The 27,876-nt window shown below is 53.0% G+C and overlaps 1 protein-coding gene and 1 long non-coding RNA gene across 4 annotated transcripts; one reads left to right on the forward strand and one right to left on the reverse strand.

The window, feature by feature from the left end:
- Positions 1-865: 865 nt before the first annotated feature.
- Positions 866-27,538, reverse strand: Gramd1a (GRAM domain containing 1A). Of its 3 annotated transcripts, XM_050118958.1 has the most exons (20): positions 27,414-27,538; positions 26,401-26,689; positions 14,729-14,945; positions 14,119-14,139; positions 13,381-13,465; positions 13,134-13,237; positions 12,953-13,048; positions 11,825-11,905; positions 10,518-10,630; positions 10,113-10,263; positions 9,505-9,703; positions 8,761-8,904; positions 7,040-7,158; positions 6,816-6,958; positions 5,665-5,768; positions 5,412-5,585; positions 5,245-5,332; positions 4,002-4,109; positions 3,788-3,908; positions 866-1,364 (listed from the first exon to the last, which is right to left on the reverse strand). In XM_050118958.1, the coding sequence occupies exons 2-20, from the start codon at positions 26,658-26,660 to the stop codon at positions 1,272-1,274; spliced, it is 2,421 nt and encodes an 806-aa protein (XP_049974915.1). In that variant the 5' UTR covers positions 26,661-26,689; positions 27,414-27,538; the 3' UTR covers positions 866-1,271. The 3 variants fall into 3 exon arrangements, with proteins under 3 accessions (XP_049974915.1, XP_049974916.1, XP_049974917.1); XM_050118959.1 differs by lacking the exons at positions 26,401-26,689; positions 27,414-27,538 and adding an exon at positions 21,891-22,064; XM_050118960.1 differs by lacking the exons at positions 26,401-26,689; positions 27,414-27,538 and adding an exon at positions 16,431-16,448.
- Positions 16,596-17,640, forward strand: LOC126486682 (uncharacterized). The gene is made up of 2 exons (XR_007588179.1): positions 16,596-17,484; positions 17,537-17,640. It is a non-coding gene; the product is annotated as an uncharacterized lncRNA (long non-coding RNA).
- Positions 27,539-27,876: the final 338 nt, after the last annotated feature.

A 27,876-nucleotide genomic window follows, 5' to 3' on the forward strand; every position in this document is an offset into this window, starting at 1 on the left:
AAAATTAACATGTGGAGATGTCATGGGGGATGCCTAGAATCTGCCTCAGGGTAGCCTTGGGACCAAGAGTGTGTCATAGGATGAAAGAAATAGCAAAGCCTGGTCCCCACTTAATACTCGTGACACGAGTTTCATCTTTCCTTCCAACTCTTCTGTGGTAAATGGAATGAGTTTTTGGCTTATTCTGCCAAGTCCTGTTAGGAGGCATAATCCGAGGCTGGTGGCACTGGCCTGGCATCCCAGCTCCTCGGGGGACTGAGGTGGGAACACACATTCTAGGTCCTACAAGGGCTTTCCTGGGTGAGTTCAAGGCCAGCAGGAGATTTAGTTAGACCCTATATCACAGGAGAAAAGAAACTAGAGATCTAAGTATTAAGTCTGATTAGAGGTGGTCACCCCTTTAATCCTAGCCCCGGAGAGGTAGAGACAGGCAGATCTCGGTGAATTCAAGGTCTGCCTGGTCTATATATCAAGTTCCAGGACAGCCAAGACTTCATAATGGACCCCCATCTCAAAATAAATGAAGATAAAATTAAAAAAAAAAAAGAATGGGAAAAGGCTGGGGACAGAGTTCTGTGGTAGAGTGCTTGCCTAGCAAATGCAGGGGCTGTAGGTTCAATCCCCAATCCCCAAAAGGCCACACATATTGACTTCAAATCTCCTTGATGGCAGGTCTCAACTTTACTCCTCCATGTTGATGTGCCCTCCAACCCCCACCAAATGTCTGCTAATATGTAAGCCACCTGGGGCAGCTGCTTTGCTCTTGAGTAAGGCAGATCTGACATCAGATGACAGTGCCAGGACGCCAGGACCTGTACCATGGACAGCGAATGGGACGTCTGCTTCACTGGCACAGACAGCCATAGCCGTTTCCAACCCTTTATTGAGGTTGCTATCCCCAAATAAATATAATACATTAAACCCAGAGATGAGGGCCTCGTGCACCCCAAAAGGTGCCCCCCCACAACCCCAGCTGGGCAAAATAAGTTAGTTGGGGGGAAAGAGCCTGCCAAAGGCCGGGCCAGCTCCCTGGCTGAGCAGGCAGTGGAAGCTGGACTCGCGCACGCGCGCGCACGCGCACACAGATCTAAAGTGCATCTTGGTTCTATGGTCCCCAGGTCTGTGTGACTCTTGGCGGGGCCACTGAGAGGGGCAGGCGGGAACCTCCCGGCGGTGTTCGCACCGTGCCAGCAGTGGCTGCCAGGGTTCCGTACGTCTTTCTGTCCACTTTGGGGGGGGGGCGGGGGGGACTGCTTTTCGATCAGGAGTTGTCAGGGGAAGCTGTCATCAGGCTGTGGCTGAGTGTCCAGTGGAGGATCCGGGAGGGTGATGCCTTGATGTAACTTCTCCAAGGAGAACTTCATCTGCCGAAGAGGTGGAGGAGGTGGGATGAGCGCACGATCTATGCTGTTTTGCACAGTTCCGCCACCCCACCGACCCACCGCCCCTCAGCCCGATAACTCCTCAAAGTGAAATCCTGGGACCCAGGTGGCCTGGGTTCAAATCCTGACTCTGCTATTCCTAACAGTGGGTGAATCTCTTCACTGCTGTAGGACTACTTTCTTGCCCGAGGAATGAGTGATTAACGTCCCAGCTTTATAGGATCCTATCAGAGATTTGAGGGTGCTAGAGTCTGACCCACAGTAAGTCCTCCAGGTGATTTTGACCAAGTCCTAATCTTGAACCAAAGGATGCCACACCCCTACATCTTGTTCGCTTACAAAAGGGGGACAAGATCTTACTAGTTACGTCTGAACCGGCTCCCACAGGCTGGTGTGCTGAAGGGTCTCCACCAGATGGCGCTGTTGCAGAAGGCTGTGGAGCCTTCAGCAGTAGGGCCTAACTGGTTACTTAGGGGAGGTCTTGGACAGGCAAACCCATCCCCTAATTCCACTTCCTGGTCTGTGCTTCTCATGCTCCCAGGGCACCCACTATGATTGACAGCACATCTTGGGCCTAATAAACATTTCCTCCTCCTATGGTTTGACTGTGAAATGTCCCCTCCTCCCCCACCACGGGGCTCAAGTCCCTGAACACTTACTTAATCCTCAGCAGTCTGGAGGCTAGCTGGTAGACCTAGGCCACTAGGGAGGGGCCTTGTGGATTACAGCCTGGCCTTTCTTCTGGTCTCTACCTCTACTTCCTAATCCCAATATAACCTGAGCAAGAACCAAGCCACTAAAAACATGGCAGGAGCCTCCCCAGACACTGTGACAGACCACATCTATAAGCCATGGGACAAAATTAGCCTTCCCTCAGCTGCTAAGTGTTGCCACGGTGGGGGGAGAAAAATCAACCAGTTCACCTTGTATCTGCCACATACATTGGTCACAGAGAGTAACTTCCTGCTGCAAGGCTTGCTAGAGGACAGGTCACTTTAGGTTAGTGGCAGGACAGCCCAGCTATGCTAAGGGCTCTTAATCTCATTAAGGTGTGACAGCGACTTGGTCTCGGTACCCTTGGGAATTTGGGGAAAGTAATCAAGCTTGAACTCAGGACTGGTGAGTCCTGCTGGCTTTCTGTGAGTGAGGCACCCCACTCTCATTTCCCTCCCTACCCTGTCTTGCATTCCCTTTCCACTAAAGCATCTCTCTGGGAGCTTGGTTTTGGGGTGCAACAGTGTCCCTAAAAATTGAGAGTTTTGTTTTTAACGTGTGCTAGTGGATAGAATATTTTTAGTTTTATTTTGGGTTTCTGCTCTACCCCACCCCATACTAAGGATATCACCCATGTGCTATGCATGCTAGCCAAGTGCCCTGCCACTGAGCCACACCCCAGCCCCTCACTGGGGGATTCTAGGCAGGGGCTCTACCACTGAGCCACACCCCAGCCCCTCACTGGGGGATTCTAGGCAGGGGCTCCACCACTGAGCCACACCCCCATCCCCTCACTGGGGGACTCTACCACTGAGCAGCTATGCCCCCAGCCCCACTAAACAGTATTTCTATCAATCCCTTCAGTTCAGCCCTGAAGCCCTCAGAGACCAAAGCCAGTCTTCTCATTTCTCATCTTCCTCCTGTCATAGGTACCCACCTCAGTACCTCACATTTTCCTTAGTCTTCCGCAGCTGCTGGCTGCAGTTTCCTTGGGCCTAAAGGCATCAATATATGGTGACAGTATATTCACGGAGCACCTGCTGGACGCCTGGGTGAGGCTCACCAATAGCAAGACCATGCAGCGTTTATAGTGTGCTTGGCACTACTCCAAACGCCTGTGCATTCCCAGCTCATCAAGGATGGCCTTACTCTCTGACGTTCAGAAGATGCACACAAGGCTCAAATGACAGTCACTTACATCAAGTCACACAACAGAGTCTGACCTTGGCTGTCCCCTGAACTACACAGGGTGGCTTCGTCAACCCCATTTTGGAGATGGGACCCAAATGCCCTTGCGAGAGTCACTCCCCTATAAGCAGACCTAAGCCCTAGGCAGGCAGAGGACCCAGCCCAGTCCTCCCTGGCTGAGGGACGGATGCACATGTGTCCCCAGCAGCTAATAACAGAGAGTGCTGTCCTCTGCATGTCCCCCACACCCAGCCTGCCACCAGCAGAACAGAAAGATGGGATTCCTACTACAGCCACGTGGTTGGACCCAGCCAAGCCTGAAGGACATCTTTTCCAGATATGATAGTTTTTTTTTTTCTTCTGCTCCATGTACCTCCCTAGCAAGCTAAGAGGTCTGTATCAGGACTTTTTTTCCTCCCTTGTTTTATGAAAAGAGAAACAAAGGCCCCAGAGGGGCGCCATCTTGACCCAAGGCCCCACTGCCCCACGTGACCACCTCGCACCTCATCCAGGAGCTCCACGGATGCTCTGAGGATCTGCCTCCACTTGTGCACCTCAACACTGTGGAAGTGCTTCTGCAGAGCCAAGATCTCGGCCCACTCCGTGGCGGTCTGGGGGAATTTGCTGCAGAGATGCAGAATCCGAATGAACGGTCGTGGATGCTCCCGTCGGCGTGAGCTCCGCCCCCCACCTTACAACCTCAGGCTCTCCACCTACCCCTTGGCCAGTGCCAGGCTGTGCCAGGACTCAAAGGTGTGGGCAGTTCTCTCCAGAGCCCAGAGACGGTAAAAGAGGAGGGCATTGAGGGCGATGAGGATGATGAGGCTGCAGACAGAGCCAGAGATCAGGGATCCTGGGATTGGGAGGCTCCCTCTAGTCTGGCAGGGAGCTCTGCCCTGCCCCCAACACACCAGCATAGCCATACCTTAAAGGGTACCATGATTACCCACCCTTTTCAGAGAAGGAAAGAGGCTCAGAGGGGCAACCGATAGGCCTAGGGTCACACAGCCCATAAGCAGAAAACACAGGGTTCACACCCTGACCTATGTCATGCCTACATGCTTGCCGGCCACACTAAACCATCCTCCCTGGAGGAGCCAGGGACATTGAACAGGAAGAGAATGCTGCAGGGGGATGAACTGCGATAGGGGGGTGGGGTGGATATCAGGGGGGAGAATTCAGGGCCCTACCTCACACAGATCCTGCGGAGGCAGCGAGGGGAAGACAGAGATGTGAGAACTGACCAGGGCAGTACTGGTACCTAGCCCTCCTCCACCCAGGGTAGCTAGCTAGCTCTGAGCCCGGCAGCCCACAGGGTTCCTCCTGGGTGACCTGAGGAAACTGGGGCCTCCAGAGGCTGAGTGTGCGACCTGGGTCAGCTTGAAGCTGGGGGGATCTTTCTTGCTTTTCCTCAGTGTCCTGCCCTCCCATACCTGCTGTCCTTTAAACGCCTGGTGTCCCTGCCCAAGCCCCACTGAGTCGCAGCTCAGCCATCCTCAGCTACTCTGAATCTGATGTCTTCCCATCTTTTGCTGCAGTGGACCTCCCATATCAGCCCACTCCTTCCTTCTGGTCTGACGACAGTTCTCCAACTTCTCCACCACTCCCATGGGTTTCTGGGTCCTCACCCAGCTCAGGACTGGGTACAGGAAAACCAAGCAGCGCATTCATGACCTGACTTCTTTTGAGTGGCTAACTCCACATATTCTGTCTCTTCTTCTAAAATTGTCTCCCCTTTCCTCTCCCAGGATCTCCAGGGTGGCTGTTGTCCCACAAGAAAGACTTCTCCAAGATAAATCAAGCAGCCCATGGGGACCCTGCTGGCCACATCCCAAACACCATCCCATGCAATTTTTCTGAGCTGAGTCCACACCCCAACAAAAGCAGAGGCCCAGAGAGGCCAAGCACTGGGTCCCCATCATACAGCCAGGCTGCAGATCCACACACGCCCCTCACTTACACAATGCTGATGAGAACCAAGGCGCTGGGGATGCCTGCCCCGGGGCCCTGATCTAGGGGTGGTTCCGAGAAGCGAGAGCTGAGGGAACCTGTGAAACAGCAGTTTGGGGTGAGCCAGGCACACCTCAGGGACCACCTCCTCCAGCTGCCCGCCTCAAGGCAACGCACCTGAGGTGTGCATGCTGGTCCGGGTGCAGGGGTCCGGGTCCGGGTGCTGAGGTCCATCTCCGTGCCCCCTCCAGCTCAGGGGCCGCTTCCGCCTCCTCAGGCCTGACAGAAGTCCGCGAGTGTCCTTCCCTCCTTCCTCCAGGGACAGCTTCTCTGCCTTGGCGAGTTCTCGCTCTGAGGGACAAGAGCTGGCTCAGGACGTCTGTACCTGGCTGAGCCACAGCCCACGCCCCACCAGCCTTCAGTCCCCTACCCAGATGGTGGAAGTAATCCTCAATGCCACTCCACGAGTTCTTCTCAATAAGAGACTTCACAAGGCTCCACGGCTGCTTTCGGTAGCGGATCTCTGAGGACACACTAGGACGGGGACAAGAGGAGAGCCTAGGTCAGTTCTTGGGGAGGGCAATGTGTGTGTGTGTGTGTGCCCCAAACTTCTGATTCAGAGGAAGGGCTTTGTCACTGACAAACAGCCCCTCCCATGGCTCAGGCTAAACACCTCAGACTTAGACCTAGGCCTCTTCAGCTTTTTCCATTCACACTTAAACCTAAATCACAGTCTTTAGTTTTGGGGTGTTCTGGGGACTGAGCCTCCTACCGCTAAACAGGAGCTCAACGGCTGAGCCACGCCCCCAGCCCAGGACAGCCTTGATCTTGGCAATCTCTGGTGCCAGCCTTCTCAGTGTTGAGATTACAGGCCCTGCTGTCCACCTACACAACCTATTCAGAATCCCCCTACTGTCCTTCACGCTACTCCTAACTAGCCCTGGCCCTTATCTCTACAGACACACAACAGAGTAGGAGGCCTCTTTCTGGTCTCCCTGCCCGCATCTGGAGCCAAAAGGAGCCTGTGTGTGGACTCAACTCAGGGTCCTCTGGGCTCAGAGCCCTGCCCTGGGTGCATCAGCTGATGGTCAAGCTCACCATGAAACCTTGCAAAGCTTCATGAACTCTCATGAACTTTGGCTCTCCCCTCCTACTTCCCTACTCCAGCTGCTCCCAAGCTTCTGCCTCAGGGCCTTTGTACCGGTCATTCCAAATGGAAAGCCCCCACCCCATTATTGTGAACTATTTTCCCAGAGGCCCTCCTGGGTCATTAGAGTCAGGAAACTGTCCCCTGCCCCTCACTCCAGCCTCCGGTGAGGAGGTGAACTGAAGATCTTTCTGCAATACTTCATTCACTGGAATTTCTCCCGTAGAGTCTGGGGTCCCTAACAGGAGGATTTTTGTCCCTCAGGCCTAGAATAGATGTTCAATAAGCGACTGAGCACATCAACTATTCCCTTCACTTATATACACTTCTCAGTACTCCAATGACCTCTGGGGTCCCCGGGGTTCCCCTCTGACCTCCGCCAGGGTGGGAGGCAGCCCTGAGACGGAGCACGGATAAGGCACACTCGGGCTCACCGAAGCCGGGCCTTGTTCCGGGCCAAACCCAGGATGCAGTAGCGGTGGGCAGTGTAGAAATAGTCCTGGTAAGGGATGCCCTGGGTGAGCACCTCGGAATCCACCACGCACCCGCCCGCCTGCGGGCCACGCCGGAACAGCGTCTGTGGGGAGCAGGGGCAGGAGGGAGGTCAGGCCTGCCTCCCACATCCGCCCCACCCAGCTGGCCACCTCACCCGGCCCACCTGCGTCTCCACCACAGAGGCGCTCTTGGGGCCCAGCGGGTTGCTGATGGGGATAGTATAGGTCAGGACTCTACGCTGGTGGCACTTGCTGTCGCTGCTCCAGGGGCTCAAGGTCACATCTAGGAAAGGGAGGAGGAGAGTAAGGATGGTGTTTTCTTTTCTTGACTACCAGGCTATAGGAGATGCAGACTTGCCAGAGGTTTTCCATTCTCTGGGGGTTTGTCCCCAACTGCACCACCCAAGCCATGTCACTTTGAGTTTAGAAACTGGAAGATTTAAACTACAGTGGTAGTGACAGCTGGGGCACTTCCGGCCCAGTGTTCTGACCCTTCTGGAACCGCCACATCCACTGCTGGACCCTCAGTTTCTTTCTGTGCCATGTGTGGTTTCTCCAAAGCATCAAATGAGAAAACCTCAACCTCAGGGACAGCACGTTCTGGAAGTCTCCTGAAACTTCACACCTACCAGGGCCTACACCGAACTTAGTTCCCCTCCAAATTCTTCCAACTGGGTCCCTGTTCCACCATCCTTCATGCTCCCAGTGCGGTCCCAGGCCTTGGTTTCCCTAACATGTTACCTCTGTTGTCTGGGCGGAGGGGGAGGACATGACACGTATCTGCATGTGTGTCCATGCCTGTGCGTGTGCATAAGTGCAGCTCCACACGTGTGTGGGTACACAAGGGAGCCAGAGCACAGCACAACCTTGAGTGTCATTTCTCTCCGGGCACACCCACCTTGTTTTCCAGAGATGGGGTCTGTCAATGGCCCGATGTTCACCAACAGAGACAGGTTAGCCATCCAGGGATCAAGCCCACTAGTGATGGGGCCGGAAGTGTGTACCACAGTGCCCGACTTCTAGAGCTAGTTTATTTGTGGTGTTTGCTGCTGTTGTTGTGTGTGTGTGTCCATCCATGTCCATGTGAGTTCAGTGCCTAGATATTGGATCCTACTGGAGCTGGAGTTACAGGCCGTTGTGAGCAGACCTGCAGGGTTACTGCGAGTTGAACTTGGGTCCTCTGTAAAATAGTACACGCTGTGGACCTCTGAGTCATCTCTCTAGCCCTTTTAAGACACTTTTTTTTACTACATTTGTTTATTTATGGGGCGAGCATGTGTACCAGGGCACCTATGTGTCAGAGGACAACTTGAGCAGTTGGTTCTCTCCTTCCACCGTGAGAGTTTTGGGCATGCACTGAGCCATCTTGCTGGTCCAATACCTGGCTTTTTATGTGGGTTCTGGGTATCAAGCTTAGGTCCTCATGCTTGCACAGAGAGCACGTTAGGGACTGAGTCATCTCCACAGCCCAGCTCTACTATCTTCCAGTCTCACGAGGACTGTGCCTGGTTGTACCTACCTCTGCCTGCTCAGGGTTCTACCCAGGAATAAGAGCTGACTAAAACCAAGCCTAAACATATGCTATCCACCTCATATAGAGGACGGCTCGCCAGTCCTCTAGGAGTCTGAGAGAGTGGACACCACATGCCTGACCCCTACTTGCACTGGTTAGATTTAGTGTGGCTACTGCTGGAGAGCCTGACCTTACTGCGACTCGTCGAGGTCTCACGGTGGCGCAGGTACAACAAGCACACCCAGTGTGTGGACGAAACTGAGGCGTGGAGAGGCTGGAAAGCCTCTCGAAGGCCACTCAGCCAACACAAGGCACACGCGGTCTGCTCCTGCAGATGCTACCCAAGGAAGCCACCGTTCCCACGCCCCTGACCTGTGAACTTGCACTGCTGCAGGAAACCCTGCAGGAAGGACGAGTCCGAGAAGAGCATCTGCTGCAGCCGCTCAGCACCCATGTGGAAGACGGAGTTGATGAGGAGGCGGCCAGAGAGGTCGGGAAGCAGGGCGGCCAGGTCACCTGGGAGACAAAAGGGGCCTCGTCACATGGATACACCTTCCCCTTCCCCTGGGCCAATTGTTCCTCCTCACTCCTGGGCCTCTCAGTGTGGAAGGGCAACTCATCTTCCTGAACAAGAGATACTTCAGAACCTGGAAGAGTACTCAACCCTTCCTAACCTCATACGAGTAGCTCAAGGTGGGCACAACAAAAGTCACCACAATGGTACCCATGGACACAGACCCCTCTGGTCAATTGGAGTCATTTGTCATGTCAAACCAGTGGAAGCCAAGCCTGAAATTTCTGCTATGGTTACTGTGCCATACATTGTCGTGTAGCCAGGCCTAGGGCTCCGTGCTCACAAGAGTAAAGTCTACTTGAAATTCAGTACAGAGAAAATGAATGTGGCCAACTTTACAGCCTATGTTTTCTGGTCACATGACCTTTAATGCAGGGCGCAGGGCTCAGGGCACACCGTTTAAGTGAAATCCCTGGCCACATGCATGGCTTACCCTGTGTACCAATGCCTCCCGTCCACATGCACGGCTACCAATGCCTCCCGTCTCACTAACTCCCACTTGGGTATAACCGAAGGGAATGAACTGGGGCCATCGGTCTCACCTTCCTCCCCAGTGGATGAAGATGAGTTACTCGTGTCTGTCAATAGTTCCTCTCTGGACAGCAGATCCAAGGGGCCCAGGGATGTGGGTCCATCTGGTGGGGCTGGCTCAGTACTCGGAGGTTCTGTTACTGGGGTCGCTGTCTGGCTGGAGGAGGCATCCAGCTGGCTGGCTGTCGGCTCCTCCTTGTCCTCCTCGGCCTGCAGAGAAGGGCTCCATCCAGCCTTCTCACACCTCGACTCCAGCCCAAGGATTCCCACGGGTCAGTGAGCTTCATAGACAGCTGAAGTTGTAGTGACCAACCCTGGGGACGTGACGCCTGGACCTGGGGGCTCCTGGCTAGTTTGACAGAGGTCTCAGAGCCATCCAGTGATGAGGGCCTATGCTGATGCTTGGCCTACAAGCTTTACCGCCTACCCGTCTGCTGTCCATCTATCGCTCCCTGTGTCCTCCCTTTCCTTCTACTCTGCTGTATTTCCCCCTGCAAACAAGCAGTTTCCACCCATCCCCCCATTCCTCTGCCGAATGTCTGCCCCTCTATTGATCTTCCATGCTCCCTCCTCCATTCCCAACCTCTCCATCTCTCCCCATAAGCACCCACTTACTCACCCCGTGGTCTGCATCACTGCTGGCTCGAGAGAGGTTCGGGGTAACCCGGCCACGCCTGGAGCCCACAGGGCTTGGCTCCTGGCTGCGGTCAGCCACCCCTGAGGGGGTGATGTCACTGAGGGCAATCACATCTCCTACCTCTTTGGGACTCCTGCAAGGGAAAGGAGGAAGTGGGAGACGGCTGGATCCTCAAGCCTCCACATGCTATGTGCATGGAGTTCTCCTCCCCTACCCTATCCCTGGCTTTGCACAGTAACCTCTGGCCACGGAGCACTTAGGAGATCTAGCAAAAGGTATGTTACTCATGGCTGTCAACAGCAGATCTGACAGCAGATCCAAGGGACCCAGGGAGGTCCCTCAGAGACTCCCAACATCCCTTGGCGCCACCTTCCACCTCCAACTCACCCAAGACCATTCAGTTGTAAGGGGCAGACATAGTCTTCATCTTCACTGGTAAGGCCCAGTTCCGAGCCATAGCACTGATGGACAAGGTGCCAAAGCTCGCGGGGACTCAGTGTCTAGACACAAGGGATGCAAGGTTGGCATCTTGTTCCCATGGCCGGGTCCCAGGAGTTCCCTTGGCTTCCACAAGGGAGCAGCATGGTTACCCACCCCAGAGCCCACTCCATCTTGCATCCAGCACTGGTCAACCTGTTTCTGCAAAGTCTGGGCCCTGACCTACAAGCCACACCTCAGACCTCCTAAGTCCATGATGCACTGGCCAGGGAAGCTCCCCATTTTTTACTGAGAGGGATCTGGAGACTCCGGAAGGGGAAGTCACATGCTCAAGGTCACGCAAGTGACCCACGAAGATTGAAACACAGCCAGATCCCAGAAGAGCCCAAGCTCTCACCCCTAGGCTGCCCTGTCTCCTTCTTCTCTCTGCATCCTCCACAGCCTTGGCCTTCCCGCTGCCCATGGATCAGCTGGGCCACAATGACAATGAAATAATAGCGACTAATGATAACAGCCAGGGCCATGGCAGCTGCTGGCATTCTTATAGGCTCTGCGTAAGTGCTAACTCATGTAGATATTAGTACAACTATCAGGACTTCAGGACAAGTTGTGCCCAGTAGCCCTTTCAAGGTCACCAGCCGAGATATAATAGCACAGAGATCAGATTCCCAACAATGCCTGATCTACCCCCCCTGAGCCCAGCTCCCACCCATGGTCCAGGCTGGGTCCAGGCCAGGCCACACACAGCTGCTTTGTGATGAGGCTAGAATTGCAGGACCTGAATTTTAGGCTTCCTCTGCCTTTGTTCTCTTTGGGGGCACTGCCCACATCAGGCTCCTGAGTGGAGACTTCTGGTAATCTTGTTTATAAGGATGTTCAGTTTGGAGCTGCCCTGGGGGATGAGTATCCGGGAGAGAGCAAGGCATACAGCCAAGGGAGACTGAGGGGTGTCAGCAATTTTGGTGGACAGGTGTGATGGCTGCTCACTTTCTATGCCCCTCCCTCTCGGCTAGTAGAACCTCACATGGAGGCTTCCCTGGGAACAGGTATAGCCCAGTCTATACCAATTCCTTGCTTCATCAGGGACTTGGCTTCAACACTAGAGGTGGGAACTCTTGGCCTACCCCCGACAAGAGCCTGGGAGAAGCCACAGATGCACAAGGCTTGGTGTCCACAAAAGAACCAGGAGTTTCCCAAGGTTTGGGGGTCCTCTCTGGTGAACCCCAGCCTCCACCCTGAGCATCATCCATGCCCACCTTTTCAAGCAGCGCGTTCTGCCAGAGGCGGAAGATGAGGAGGAAGCAGCGGTCACGGGCCCCAAAGGAAGTGAAGAAATGCTGGAAAGAGAGGACGGGAGCAGTGTTACCGGTCTCTCCCGACACCCCATTGAGTCACCTCTCCCAGGCCTGGAGCTGAGAGAGCCAAGCCCAGTGCTCTCTTAGCCCTCTCTGCTGTCAAGGATATCAAACTCCCCCAGTCTTGGGCCAACAAAACACAGAGGGATGCCTGCTGCAGATTTTGTCTGGTTCTTCCTGTTTCCGTTAGGACCCCAGAATGACATAGCTATCTTTCAACCAAATGGACAAATGCCAGGTGTGCTGCTGTCCCAGCACCAGGGAGGCAGAGGAAAGATTTGGAATTTGAAGTCAGCCTGAGCAACACAAGCAGATGCCATCTCAAAAGCAAGCAAACAAACAAGGTCTAGGGGATGAAGAGATGGCTCCATGGTTAAGAGTGCTCTCTGTTCTTGCAAAGCCCTTGGCTGGGTTCCCAGCACCCAGTGAGCTCACAACCATCTCTGACTCTAGTCCCAGGAGATCTGGTGCCCTCTTTTGGCTTCCATGGGCACTGCAGGCATGTGGTACACATATGCATGACAAACACCCATAAGCACAAAATAAAAATAAATATTTTTAAACAAACAAGCCTTTAATCCCAGCACTTGGGAGGCAGAGACAGGTGGATCTCTGTGAGCTCAAGGCCAGCCTGACTACTGAGCAGGTTCAAGGACGGCCAGGGCTATGTAGAGAGACCCTGCCCCTCAAAAGAAAAAGCCAACAAAAATGATCTAGAGAGATGGCTCAGTGGTGGAGTGTTGGTCTGGCAGGCGTAAAGGCCTGGGTTCCAATCCCAGCTTTGGCTGGGTGGGGGCATCTGAATTGTAGGATTCATGGCAAACTGCAGGATCACTGTGTTGTTGGACATCTATGTGAGGAGACATCGTATAGGAAGGAGAAACCCCAGTCAAAATCAGGGGTGCAAGGGCTGGGAATAAACAGGCCAGGAGTAATACAAACGGGGCTCTGCTCTGACAGGCATGTCTGGGTGAGCTGGGGGATCCCTGCGGTAACCCTAATGCTCCCCATATCAGGTCCACCACTCACCTTCTCACTCTCCGTACAGATCTGAATGGCATTGGGGATGAGCTTAGCGGTCTTTTCCTTCTTCAGACAGGTCACTTCCTTCAACTGGATGGAAATCTAAAGACAGCACGGGACCGTGAGAACGAGCCGGAGGCCCCGCCCATCTGGACGCCCCTCTGTATCCACCTGCGGCTCAACTCACTGTGGTCTCCCAGCGGAAGATGTTGCTGTAGAAACATATCCAGTTCTCGGAGAGGTAGAGGCGGCCCTGGAGGAGGATCTCCCGCTGCAGGGCGCAGGAGTAATCTGAGAGTAGCCAAGGGAGAGACAGGCAGACATCTGAGTCACACATGCTGTGGCTGGCAACCCACGGGCCTGCAGGGAGGCCCGAAGGAGGACAGAGGCAGAGATCCAGGTCAGAGACGGGGGCTGGGGGCACGGAGACTCACCCACGATGAGGCGCTCTGCCTCAGGGAGCTTGCTGAACAGTTTTCGGAAGTCCTCATTGCGTTGTTTATACGTCGGACTCAGCATCTGCCAAGAGATTTGGGACATGGGAACCTGAGTGCAGATTCCAAGCCCCTATTTGGGACCCAAAAGATTTCAATCCCTCTTTTTCTCAGCCCTTGGGAACTCTTTGTTCCTAATACACATGTCACCATAAGGTCACCTGCCATTTACTGACTTAAAAATTATTTATGTGTATGAGTGTTTTCCCTACATGTATATGTGCCCAGTGCAGGTGGGGGTCAGAAAAGGGCATCTGATTTCCCTCGAACTGGAGTTACAGACAGTTGTGAGCTGCCATACACGGGTGCTGGGAATCAAACCTGGGTCCTCTGCAAGAGCAGCCAGTACTCTAAATCGTGGAGCCATATTACTGACATATATGAGCCAGCTTCTGTGTAAGGTACCACCACTGGCATTAGTGAATCCTACTTAATTCCCCAAATCCCTCTGGCCTTGCAAGATTGGGCTGCTGTTTCTTAAGGAAGGGAAAGGAAGTCTCAGCGAGGTTAAGTGACTCGCCCAAGGCCACTCAGAGAGCATCATAGCAGCATGCGATCCAGTGTGTAAACAGAAGCGTCTCACGTGTGGGTCTCTAAGTATCACCCACTCCCTGGAGGCTCCCGGCAGGCAGACCGTCCCTCCCATACCTTTATCAAGCCCCATGTGCAGATACTCACACTGTACCAGCTCTGCATCTTCTGCAAGAGAATGAGATGAGTCAGGAGGAGTTGGGTTTTTATAAAATCTTTTAGTCTTTGGGGGGCCACCACCCAGCTCCCAAATAAATACATGGATTCTTATTCTTTCTTATGAATACTCAGCCTTAGCTTGGCTTGTTTCTAGCCAGCTTTTCTTAAATTATCCCATCTACCCTTTGCCTCTGGACTTTACCTTTTTCTATTCTAGATGTCTTTCATTACTTCTTACTAAGTGTCTCTGTGTGTGGCTGACTCCTGGCTTCCTCCTCTCCTTTTGTCACCCCTTCCCTCTTTCTGTTTCTCCTACTATTTATTCTATCTGCCTGGCAGCCCCGCTTACCCCTCTCCTGCCTCGCTATTGGCCATTCAGCTCTTTATTAGACCAATTGAGAATTTCAGGCAGGAAAAGTAACATAGCTTCACAGAGTTAAACAAATAAAAACAAAAGAAGGCAACACATCCTTGCATCATTAAAGCCACTCCACAGCATCAACGAATGCAACCCATCTTCAGCTAACGTTCCACAACAGAACCCTTGTGTTCTCCGCCCTGGCCACCCTCTACCAAACCCACCTGAGCTCACACATACCTTACTGTTACGGATGAAGTTCCGGCTGCCCAGGCTCTGGGTGCTGGGGGTCCCAGGCACACCACTCTTCTCTGAGGAGCTATCAGACCCCTTCTCCACCATGGTGCCTGGTTCTGGCTCAGGAGCAGGAGGAGGTCGGCTTGGGGGCAAGAGCTGCAGCCGTTTCCGAAGAGACGGGGAGCTGCTTGGTGAGCTCCGGCCAGAATGGGGTGTGGTGCTAGGAAGAGAGAGGAAGAGGAGTGGGTAGGTGAAAACAGGCCAGGGCACAGATAAACCTGATTTTGAAAGTGTGTCCATTATCTAGTGGCTCTGTCTGCCCATCCATCCATCCATCCATCCATCCATCCATCCAACTATATTTATCCATCCATTCATCCGCCAATCTAGCCATCTACCTATCAGTCCTTCCATCCACTCATCCATTTGCCAAACCAGTCATCCACTAATTTATGCATCCTCTACCCAGCTATACCCCATCCAGCCACTCATCCATCTACCACCCCTATACTTACTCATCTACCAGCCTATCCATCCCTCAATCCATCCATCCGTCTCCTCTCCTCTTCACTCACCCCTTCACCTGCTTCCTGTCTCTCTGACCCTAGAGCCTGTCCCTGAACATTCCCATGTCTCTACTGCTTCATTGTAACCCAGGGAATGGTGATGTCACACCTCGTTGTTTTGGGGTGTAAAGGAACCAAACTGTGAAGTCTCTTTAATGCAGCTAGGCACAGTGAGCTCTCAATGACACCTGCTATTTTGTGACCACAAGTGGAGGTCAGAGGACAGCTTCTGGGTTTAACCCAGGACATCCAGCTTGCATGGCAAATGTGTTTATCTGAAAAAGCCATTTCACTGGCCCAACACCTGGTAATTTTTGAACATTATCTTACTAATTTATTCACAAAGCAAACCTTTATAAACAGTGACACTCGAAATGCAAACCTAAGAACCTTTCTTTTTAAAAAAGTGTCATTTATTTTTATGTATTTGTGCAAGTAGTGTGTGTATGCGTGTTTATGTGCACCACAGGTGTGCAGTGCCCATGGAGACCAGAAGAGGGCGTCAGATCTCCTGGAACTGGAGTTACAGGAAGTGGTGAGTCACCATATGGACGCAGAGACCTGAACCCAGGTTCTCTGAAAGAGCGACATAGGCTCTTAGCCACTCTCCAGCCCCGGTAGCATCTCTCTTAATGTCTTCCCTTGCCTTGCCCTCATCTTTAATTTGTTCACTGTCTCACCACCTCTAACACCTGCTTCCCTTTTACCTTTCATGGCCACTTCTCTTCCTTCCAGCCTCCATTCCTTTCTACACATCTGCCACGGAAGTTTTCTTTTTCGTTTCTGCTCCTGTCCATGCCCCCCACACAGTCTCTTCTCACCCCCAGCCTGGGAAGCTGGTGACCAGCTGAGTTATCTCAGGGTTCTCTAAGCCCTAACTTTAATGTGACCAGGTCCTGTTACTTCCCCAGCCCCATGTCCCCCTTGGCTGTCCCAGTCATTCCTCTTGTTCTTTAAGCTCCCAGGGTCATTCCCGCATCAGGGATTCCACATCTGTGGTTCCCTGCATTGGAAAAGCCCACCCACAACTTGAGTATAATCGACTCCATCTCATTCATTCTTAGCGCTCCTCTTCTACGGTCCCTCGGCTCCTAGGAGGCACCGCTCTCCCTCTTCGCCCGCCCGCTATCTGCACTCACCTTGCTCATTTGTTTATTCAGTGCGTTTATTGCCTGCCCTACACTGTGAACTGGAGGAAGTCTTGGTTGTTATCTCCACCCCTGGCACCTGAACTGAAGACAGGGAATATAATTAATGCTTAATAAACACTGTGGGGCTGAAAGAACTGCCCTGAGCTGGCTGCAACCAGCACTGACAAGGGGCCTGGAATATGGCTTGGTTCTGGTGAGTTTACCTCCTGCCGGAGGCAGACGTTAAGCAAACAGAACATTCTGGTAACTGTGCAAACACTAACTGCAATACTGGCAGTGTGTGTGTGTGTGGGGGGGGGTGAGTGGCAGGGACTTTAAAAGGACACCATTGTTGATTTCTTATCGGGATTATGTCAAGTGAGTGATTGACTTTTTTTTTTCTTTTCTTCCCGAGACAGGGTTTCTCTGTGTAGCTTTGGAGCTAGTCCTGGAACTCACTCTGTAGACCAGGCTGGCCTCGAACTCACAGAGATCCGTTTATCTCAGCCTCCTGAAAGCTGGGAGTAAAGGCGTGTGCTACCACCACTGCTCAAGAACACTGTGTTTGGCCCCATGACCGTCCGGCTTTCCAGTGGAAATTGAGGCTACGAGCATAAGGCGCCGGCAGAGAGAGGCACAACTGCCTTCTGGGAACGATTCTAACTCAGGTGACACAGATCTATTTTGGAATATCAGAGTTTTTCAGAATTTGGTTCTCCCCCTCTACCATGTGGACCCCAGGAATCAAACCTGGCTGGTTGGGTTCAGCAGCAAGCACCTTTGCCCACTAAGCCATCTCGCCACCCCCCAGGATGTTTCTTCAAATGTCTCTCCTGTCTATAATCTTTAGTACATGTCACTTCCTCTTGCTGTCCTTCTCTTGCTCTTCTTCGCCCTGTAATTGTTTGGGTTTTGTGTGTGTGTGTGTGTGTGTGTGTGTATTTGTATGTTTTTCTTCTTTTTTTGCTGAGTTGGGATTTGAACCTAGAACCTTGTATGCTTAGTGGACATTTTACCACTAAGTCAAGACCCCTGCCCCCAGCCCCTCACTGGGGGATTATAAGTAGGGGCTCTACCAATGAGCCACACCCCAGCCCCTCACTGGGGGATTCTAGGCAGGGCTTCATCATAGAGTCATGCCCCTAGACCTCCTTTCCTTTTCATTTTGAGGCATTGTCTCTCATTAAGTTGTACAGGTTGGCTTTGAACTCACTCAGTACTCTAGGCTGGGACTGAATTTTGATTGTCCTGTGTCCACTTCCTGAATAGTAGCAGGGATAACAGGCCTGTGCCACCATGCCTGGCTGATTTTTTTTAAAGCTAAGGTGTGGCTGGCACTGCTTTTGTAATCATACCAAGAAACAGTGAAAAGTTGGTGCTCAATCGGCTTACTGGCTACACGACCATTCTGCGGCCTGGAAAATTCTTATGCACATTTCAAGACTTTGGTGCGCCCCTCCCTTCCACAGGTTCCCATACAGTGCCGGGGCAGCAGTCACCCAGATGTGACTTTTCTGCGGTGATAGGTTCCATGGGCTTCCAGGGACAAGCCTGGGAGCTGTCTTAGTTCCCACTCTGCCCTATCCCTGCTCAGATGGGCTGCAAAAAAAGTCACAGGACTCTTATAAACTAAATTCATTTAATAAATTCTGTGACTAAATAAAAGGACATGAACATTGGCCTGGGCCATTACCTGTCCCCTTGGGCCAGCCCAGTGCCTGTGGTCACCGTGCTTTGGTGTCTGAGATCCATCTGCCCCAACGTACAGGTCAGGAAAGCTTATGCCCACCGGCACCAGGTGCTCCCACCCTGCTTACCCCAGGAAAGCCTACAGCTCTTCCCTGGCCCTCATCATCTGAACTACCTACCGCTCCTCTGGCTCCCGTCTCCGTTCTTCCCTCTGCTCTTCCCCCACTGGATGTGAGGCAGCCCTGGGCTGCACAGACGTATCTCCAAGCTCTATGCCGACCCTCTCAGCTGCTCTGTTCTCAGAGTATCTGCCAGCGACATGCTGCCCCCCCCCGGGTCCCCATCCTTCTCCACATTGCCTAGCAGGTACCCATGAGTAGGCACCGCCATGACCGGAGCGAAGCGATCACGCTTGCTTGTTCCCTTTCAGAGTTGGGACCCACCACACTTGAACTCCAAGGCTTCCTTCCAGTCTCAGAGGCATCAGCCAGCGCCTCCGTGTGGAGCCTTGGGCCAGCATCTGCACCTTCCCCAGCCTTGCTCACACCTGGTGTTCTGACCTCCTAGGGCTACTTGGAGGCGACGTGACGTGTAAGACAAGGGGACAAAGAAGCCATGTGCAACAGCTTTCCCTTCGCACGGCTGCAGAAATGGAGTGAACTGTCCAAGAAGCCATGCTGACCCTGGAGGGACCTCAGCTGGTGTCATAGGCCTTCCTATTGCTGTCTAAACGTATAGGTCTAAACATACAGCTTACCCTGAAGGTGGCAGTAGGAGACGCAGATTCGAACTCTCTGCTGCTGGGACTGGCTGAACTAACCAGGGGGCCAGAACATCACGAAAAAAAGCCACAGAGATCAGGGCAATCACCTGCCATTGCTATAAAGCTCAGCAAAGCCCACAGGGCACCACTGCCAACAGTACCAAGGAATACAGATTCTAGCCAGAGGAGGTAGGAATGCACTCCTGTTAATGCAGTACTCCAGGGCGGAGGCAGGAGGATCACACGTTTGAGACCAGCTTAGACTGATACCAAGATTCAGTTTTAAGAATTCCAGAGTTGCGAGTGTGTAGCTCAAAGGCCTTGAACCTACTGGTGAAGGACCGGGGACATGGCTCAGCAGTAGACTGTCTAGAAGTCAGCAGTGAGAGGCTGGGGGTGTGAGTCAGTCTGTCTACCCAGCAGGAGCTGTGGGGTACAGCTCAGGGTTAAGAGTGTTTGCATAGCATGTACAAAGCCCTGAACTCCATCACCAGGACTACCACAAAACAAAAAAGAAACTTCTAAGTCTCTCTTCTGCCCTGCCCCACCGGAAACCTCAACTTACAATTTGAAACGCATTGAATTTTGACCGAATCAATAGGAGCAGCCAGGGTTACTTAAGTGAGCCAGACTGCAAAGGCTTAGCTGGGCAAGGCTCCCTGAGGCCAAGGGCTGAGGACAAAGAACAGAGCTGGCAAAGGGTGGGAGAAGACAGTGCTAGACTCACTCGGGACAACAGGTTCAGAGCCAGGACTGAGGCCGGCAGGTCTGAGGATAGCGGACCACCAGCAAAGCTGAGGAGGACTCACGGGCTCACAACACACGCCTGAAGACCCTGGGCCACCGTCCTGATTCTAGGGAGAAAGTGACCACCACTCCCTGTGGCCCCTTCTCACCTCTGGCCTTTAACCCAGGCCTGGCCTATTCTGAAGCCCCAGGTCTACTGGGCAGGATGGAGGCACAGACTAGTCAAGCTCATCTTCCAGTTACTGCTCCTGGATGGGACCAAGAGGAAGTTCTCCAGGGCCAGCAGAAGAGCCAGAGGGCGGCCCACGCCAGTCAGCCAGTCCTGGCAGAGTGAAGGGAGGGGTCAGAAGTGGCGAGAGATGGGGCGGGGACTCGGAAGAGAATGGGTTTCCCTTGTGCAAGATGCTCAGGCTTCCTGGGCCTCAGAAACTGCCTCTGGGTAGAGGGGGCAAGAACACGCAGGTGCGCAGGAAAGGGAAACCTGGCTGGGGATACCCTGTCATAGGCAAACTTGCCTGCAGGTATGATAAGCTAATCTCTCCTGTCTCCTGTCTGTCTGTCAAAAGCACAGGAGTGTCACAAACATAAACAACCACAGCACTGTACGTCGTAGTCGTACACAAGTGCCAGGAAATTTATACATTACACACACACACCACAAATAAGCTATAGTCACACAGAGCCCCGGAATTAGTTCCAAATTCAGAGAAACACAGTAAGTTCAAGATAAATTAGCTTCACATATAAAGCCACAGCAAAGTTTTAGAGAAACACTGAAGACAAGAATAGCAGCAAAAGCCACAAGCCTACTCACAGGTCACCTAGTCACATACATCCCGAAGGTAAGTTATTAGGTCAACCTACCCATCCTGACTCTCCCTCTGACTTCAGGGTGAGAGAAAACAAGACAAAGGCCGGTTCTCCAGGAATGTAATTACCAGTGGTCACAGAGACAGCACCCTGACATTCCATAGCCTCGAGCGACTCAGGGATAACACAGCCTCAAGCTGGTGAAGCCTGGGGCTGGCTTTACAGAGTAGTTAAGGTTACACCCAAGGTTCCAGGAGGAGGGTCCTCAGCCAAGAAAGCCACAAGGGGTCTCTCTGTCTCTCTTCACAGTTAAAGCCACAAAGGGTCTGAGAGGCTCACAGAATCTCCCCCACACCCAGGGACAGGCAACGACCGTGTCACAAATGGATACACAGGAACCTTCCTGTGGATGGAACCAGAGGTAAGTTACAGCTACCCACAGCCACACAACAACGTCACAGGTAGACACTTACAGTCTCCTCTTGTCCACTGAGTCAAAAGGCTTTCAAAGGTGGATGTCAGACACACAGCAGCAGAGCCCCGGCCTTCCATGTACACATACTAAAATCACAATGGGGGCTCACACAGTGGCAACTCACAGGGACCCTTCAAAGCACAGGTGTCATTCATGGTAAATTACAGGCACTGCCAGAGGTGGAATTCTGCGACCGCTGTACACCTGGAACCCCCCAAACCGCCTCAAGACACTCCAAAGTCACAATGAGGCACAAGCTCCGAACGTCTAATTTGCACATGGCGCCACAAAGAAAATTAGTTCGACCACGGTGGGTCCAGGCGCCCCAGAGGCACTCAACCGGGTCGCCACCACATCACACACAAGATGATAGATAACACGCAGAGAGCCACACAAACACTGCCCCAAAGGATCCCAGCTGTCCCAGCTGTTTTACACACACACACACACACACACACACACACACACACACACACCCCACTCAGAGTTCAGGCATTTCCAAGACAATCACAAACGGAAACCCGTGGGTACAGGGAACCAGACGGGAATGGGGGTTCAGGTAGGAACACAGACGACCCTCACCCCACCTAGATCTCGGTCTCAAAGAAGCTCCTTCTCCCAGCCGCCACGGCAAACGGGGTCCACCAACCCGAAGGGCTGCGGGGCCTGCCTAGAATTGAAGGGCGTGGGGCGGCTCGAAGTGGTCCCTTCATCTGGGAGCCGGGTTAGGGCTCATCAAGAGGCACGATCTAGGCCTGGGGGAGCGCCCCGCTGCCCGTGCGCGTCCCAGGTCGGCAGTGACGCCCCAAGCTCGGGCCTTACCGCCGGGTTGCAAGCCCCCACGCACCCCGAGACACGTGTCCCAGCTCCCGGTCCCCATCGGTGTCGCTCCAACATGCACGAGTTCTGGGAACCCGCTCCAGCCCCCTGCCCCGGCCGGATCCCGCCGCCTTGCCGGCTCCCCACCCCGAGATCCGCCGCTTACTCGAACATGGATGCGGCGCCCCGGCTTCAGGGCACGACCCGGCCGACTGCGCTGAGCTGGGCCTCCCGGGCCTCGCTTGCCTCGGCCGCCGCCCCCAACGGACCCCGCGGTCCGCACAAAAGGCCGGAGCCGCCGGAGGCCGCCGCGGCGTCAGCAACACCCCCTTCCTGCTCCCGCCCCGCGCGTCACGGCGCCGCCCCCACCGGGAGGGGGACCGAGACACAGAGCGCGGGCCTCGGCCTAGATGGCTGGGGAAAGAGTCCGGCTGGGAGACTTGCACCGACCGATGGACAGAAGAAATTTTTATTAAAACTAAGCAGCCTGGGCGGGGCGTGAGAGAGCACTCCTGACTTCCCAGCATCGGAGAGACTGAGGCAGGAGGATTGTCGTGAGTTCGAGGCCAGCTTGGGCCGCATAATGAAGTGCAGGCCAGACTGGAATACAGAATGAGAACTTGTCTTCGAAACAAGCAAACAAACAAAACGAGTCTCAACACCATGGCTTCTCCCTAAGACTTAGAAGAGGACCAGGGAGGAACCGGAGAGGTGGGGTGGAGATAGTGTCAGGTTGATACCGGGAAGAACAGGTCTGGGGCGGAAGTTTAGGGGGAACCGCAGCTGGGGGGCGGAAGACCTCTTCCTCCTCTCTCCACCCAGTCCCTGAGCCTCTCAGTTCCTGTCTTAGAAGCTCCCACGTTTGTGGGGACTTCCCCAGTCTAGTCCCGCACTCCAGGTCAGACTCCAGCCCACCGGGCTCTCAGCAGTGCTGTGTGAGCCTGTGCAAGTCCTGCAGGCCCCGGGAGTCCAGTGCTCGGAAGCCAGGGGTTTCCCCCAGAACAGTGCAGGGGCAGGGCTCATCAGCGCTTTTGAGACTGGGAAGCCTGCCTAGCCTTAAGACGGGAAATGACCATACATTGCAGTGTAGGACGCGTACTGGTGCCAAGCCAACCCTGCACCCACTCTGCAAGCCAAGGGTGGTTGTCGTCCTTGCTGGAGAACACAGGGTGAAGCCTAGCTAGCTTGGGGACCCAGACGGCCAGCCCAGGGACTTCTCCCTATCCGTCCCCAGCCACTTGTCCAGCTTCAGCAGACCCCGGGCCTGCCTTGGTCTGCTTTCATTCCAGCTCCACTCTGTTGCCGCTAGCAGCCAGAGCGCCTGTGAACAGCCAAGTCCGTCTCTAGGCTCTAAGCCCTATCCTGGCTCCACCTTGTTCCTTGTAAAGACAAAGTGCTCTCCTTGGTGACCCTCCTGATTTCACCTGTCTGACTCCTTGGCCTCCCGGTACTCTTTCCAGGAGTCACCTGCCTCCTGCTCCTCCCATTTGCCTTAGGCAGCAGGACCTTTGCTCAGCTGTCCCTTCTGCACTTGGACACTCTTACTTCCTTGCATGGCTGCCTTCCATCTTTCTGTGACTGTTGCTCTTTTTATACTTCCGTCGCGTGCTTCCTCTTTACAGACATTTACTTTGGTGGTGAGAATGTAGGGGTAGGCTGGAGGGAGGGTCAAGATTCCATTAGATAGCCCAGGCTGGCCTCAAACTCACTACGTAGTTGAGGCTGACCTCAAACTTGTTTTGGTTTGTTTTCTTGAGACAAGGTTTCTCTGTGTAGCCCTGGCTGTCCCGGAACTTTGTAGACCAGACTGGTCTCAGCCCACAGAGATATGCCTGGCTCTGCCTCCCTCCCGCATGCTGGGATTAAAGGCATGCACCACCAAACCCAAAAACTTTTGTACTTTTAAGTAGAGAATATTTTATTATTTCAAATAGAAAATGTTTAATGGCCATCTGTGTCCCTACTACCGTATGCATTAAGTATGCATAAAAGGTTCCATTAATTTGTTTAAAGATGAGGAATTATATCAAAGGAGAATGGAAAGTCATAGAGGGTTTAAGTGGGAGACCACTGTGCTCTGCTTTGCATAACAGAAAGATCACTCCGGACTTCTCCTTTTGGTTTTGGTGGTTGGCGGTTGGCCATTTTAGTTGGATTTTTTTAAAAAAATAAATTGTTAAGCTGTTGTGGTAGAGGCACTTAGGAGGCAGAGGCAGGAGGATTGCTGTGAGCTTTAGTCCAGCTTGCTCTACACAGAGAGCTCAGGCCTGACAAGGTTGTGTAGTAACCCTGTCCAAAAAAAAAATATTGGAGGGAGGGAAGGACTGACTAGATGTTAAGTCTCATACGATGTTGCACACTTGTCATCCCAGCACTCTAAAGGCTGAAGCAGGAGGACCATGAGTTTGAGGTTAGTCAGGGCTATAATGCAAGACCCTGTCTCAAAAACAAAGTCTGAAGAGCTGGCTTGGTGGTTAAGAGCATGAGCTGTTTTTGCTGAGGACCTGAGATAGGTTCTGAGTACTCACAAATGCATGGAACTTTAGGGGATCCAGCGCCCTCTTCTGGCCTCCACAGGCACCCACATGCACATGTAGACACATTTAAAAACAACTGTGCCTGTGGTGGTCCAAGTCTTTAATCCCAGCACTCAGGAGGCAGAGGCAGGTGGATCTCTGTGAGTTCGAGGCCAGTCTGGTATACAAAGTGAGTTCCAGGACAGCCAGAGCTATTACACAGATTAAAAAACAAACAAACAAACAGATAAACTTTAATGGTTACCACCAAAGGCCCAAGTGCCTCTTTTCTCTGCCTGGGCATGCTGGGTACATACTGCCTTGAAGTCAGCCTAGATCCCTCATGTGCAATTTTGCTACAACATCAGCATCAACAAGCCAGCCTCTTAGGTTGTATCTTTGGAAGAGATACACGGCCAACCCCTATTGTATCATTTTGCAGCCTGTTTTTCCCTCTGACTTGGTCACTCTTGTTTCTGAGACTTCTGAGCAGGGCAGAGCTCTGCTCCCTGAACATTTGGCCTTTTTACCCAGAGTCCATGGTAGGGAGAAACCCTGGCACATACTCCCTTCTCTTCAAGGCCAGTCAGTCGGGTTCTTTCCTTTTCTGCCTCTCTGCCCTTGAACTTCTTAGTTTCAGTCTCCTTGAGCTAGAGGTGGTTTTTCTTTGCAGAAGTCTTGTGTCCCGGGTGGTTTTGTGGTCAACCCGACACAAGCTAGAGCTCTCAGAGGAAGCAGCCTCAGCTGAGGAAACGCCTCCTTGAGATGTGTTTTAAGGTGTTTTCTCACTTAGGGATTCATGAGGAAGGGCCCAGCCCATGGTGGGTGGTGCCACCCCTAGGCTGGTGGTCCTGGATTCTGTAAGGAAACAGGCTGAGCAACCTATGGGAAGCCACCTGTAAACAGCTCCCCTCCATGGCCTCTGCATCAGCTCTGCCTCCAGGATCCTGATCTGTTTGGGTTTCTGTCCTGACTTCCTTCAGTGAGGGACAGCAATGCTGAAGTCTAAGCTTAATAAACCCTTTCTTTCCCAACATGCTTTTTGGCCATGGTGTTTCATTGTAGCAATAGAAACTTTAACTAAGACGTTCTGTTTAAAATATTTGCCACCTGTCAGCCACAGCAGGAAATAGCTCCTGTGATGGTTGGTGGCCCATTTAGAAATATATCTTGCTCCTGGAGATGCAGAAACCACACCCACACTTTCCCTTGTACGTGGTGTTATTTTCAATTTTTTAAAAGTAATTTAAAAAATGTTTTGTTTTTTAATACAGTGTGTGTGTGTGTGTGTGTGTGTGTGTGAGAGAGAGAGAGAGAGAGAGAGAGAGAGAGAGAGAGAGAGAGAGATTGCCTGTCCTGTGTTGGAGTCCAGAAGAGGGCATCTCATGCCCTGGTGCTGGAGTTACAGGTGATTGCGAGCTGCCTGACGTGGCTGCTGGAAACCTAACTCAGGTCCTCTGCAGGAGCGGTGCACGCTCCTAACCTCTGAGCCTTCACCCCCACCCATTTTTATTGTCAGCATATTTCCTTATGGAAACAAAATTCTGTTTGCAATTTGCTACCTTTGCTTCCTAGCCCTAATCCGGGTCCTGACTCACAGTCACTAGTCCCGATGCACGTTCCTGAGCCTTGCGGGTTGTGATGGTTACTTTTGCTGACTTCGCTGGATTGATGCATCTCTAGAGCACTAATGAGGAATAACTTCCAGTGTGTCTAGGGGGTGGGGCGAGTAGCCTTGAATGTGTGTAGCTTACTCCTGGGCTGGGGGAGGGGGGATAGAAAGAGAACATAGGACTGGTGTTCCCATCTCTCTGCTTCATGGTCCTGAGAGATGTGAGCAGGCAGACAGCCTCCTGCTCCTGCAGCCACAGCCTCCAGATCCTCCTAGCCCTGTACCTTCCTTACCATGATGGATGGTACCCTCCAATAACGAGCCCAAACAAATCCTTCTGTAATTTCTTCTTCTAAGATATTTGGTTACATGTAAAAGAAACATAATGAATATATATGTCTACTTCACAGCTTCAAATCGAGACTCTGTGGGCTCAGGCTAGAACCTGACTACTCTCCAGCACACCAACCAAAAGGAGCCCACACTTGAGCTGAGGCCATAGGAAGAGACAAAACAAAGACATTTCCCATCCCATCCCCAAGTCTGACCTGTCCTGAGATGGACACTCCAGGTCCGGGGTCTTCATTCTCTGAAAGCGTGGTGGACTTGGGGAGCCTGGAGGTGACTCAACATCGCTGGATGGAGTTATGTGAATAGCAGGCACCCCCAAGAGCCTCCAGGACTTAGGAGATAGGTCCTGGACACTGTCAGCCTGTGTTTGCTGCTCTCCCGGAGAACCAGGTGAGCCCTGGTCACCTCCCTGGGCCTCCTGGGGAGTCCAAGGCAGCAGGGGCAGGAGCTCATCCATGAGGGGGAATGTGGACAGCAGTGTGGTCCCTAGGGGAGAGCAAGAAGTGAAACACAGAGCTCTTGTCCAAGTATAGTTGGGGAGGGGGCTTATGGCAGAGATCTGGGTGAAACCCCCACCCCTGCTGACATCCTGCCTCAGGACTCCGAGCACCCGTTTCTTTCTTGGCTTTCTAAAAGTCCTCTAGAGATAAAATATCCCAGAATGGACATCCGGTGCCGAGACTCAGGCACCCAGAGCCCAGCTCTGATCTCGCAGAGAGCTTGGCAAGCAGCTGTTCATGTGTCCAGGCTGGATGTCTTCCCTTCACCACGGCTGTACTCTGAGGCCCAGACACCATATCACCTTCACACACAAGGCCAGAAAAGAGCCAAGCCTCACTGGGATTCATCATGGCTAGGGACAGAGAAAGGCAGACTCTAGGACTTTCCTTCCCTGGTTTTCTTAAGGTCCCAGCCAACACAAACAAAGGGAAGGCGGCCCTGAGGCTTGCGTAGTCCTGAGGGAAGCAGGGCCTGCACCTGTGCGGTTAGAGCGCTTGGGTCTGGCAATGCTAAACCAGAGCCTGTGTCTGCTCACCGGAGAACACAGCAAAGGCTTCTTGCAATCCAGCTGACCAGGGACAAGGGAAGGGTGACTGGGGAGGGAGGGGGAGGGTGGAACTCAAAAGATGATTTTTCTTAGTTTGAGGAGGACTCCGACTCTCAAGCCCAGCCTGAACCTTGCTAGCACGCTAGAACCCTGAGACCTTACCTTGTGAGTTCTTCCTTCTGTCTCACAGGGTTCAGACTTCTAGAATAAGACAAGACCAGGCCCTTCCTTCTCTCCCTGAGGTGGGCTGGGCCTGAGACTCCTGACCTTCAGGCCGGAACAGCGGAACAGCGTGTCTGACTGGAGTCCTGTTACCCTCTGGCCAGCTGTTCCTGGAAGAAAAGTGTAGAGCGGGGGAGGGGAAGTGGGGGTGCTCGTACTACCGAGGGCACCTAGAAAGGCCTCCTTCCCTTTTGTCCTTCACTGTACTGTCCAGCCCTCTAATAATCACTGCACTGACCAGGCCTGTTTTGGCCTGCTGTGTAGCTTCCGTTCTGTGCTTCCCAGGGCTGCTCCTCCAAGCTCAGGGACCACCCTAACGGCCAGATGGCAGCCCCCACCTGACTGCCGTGCACACCCTCTCCTATACCAGCATTCCTCACAGTTTAAGTGAGGCGTTTTTTTG

This window comes from Alexandromys fortis, unplaced genomic scaffold, assembly GCF_014885135.2.
Source record: "Alexandromys fortis isolate MF-2015 unplaced genomic scaffold, M_Fortis_MF-2015_v1.1 scaffold_140, whole genome shotgun sequence".
Classification (NCBI taxonomy): domain Eukaryota; kingdom Metazoa; phylum Chordata; class Mammalia; order Rodentia; family Cricetidae; genus Alexandromys; species Alexandromys fortis.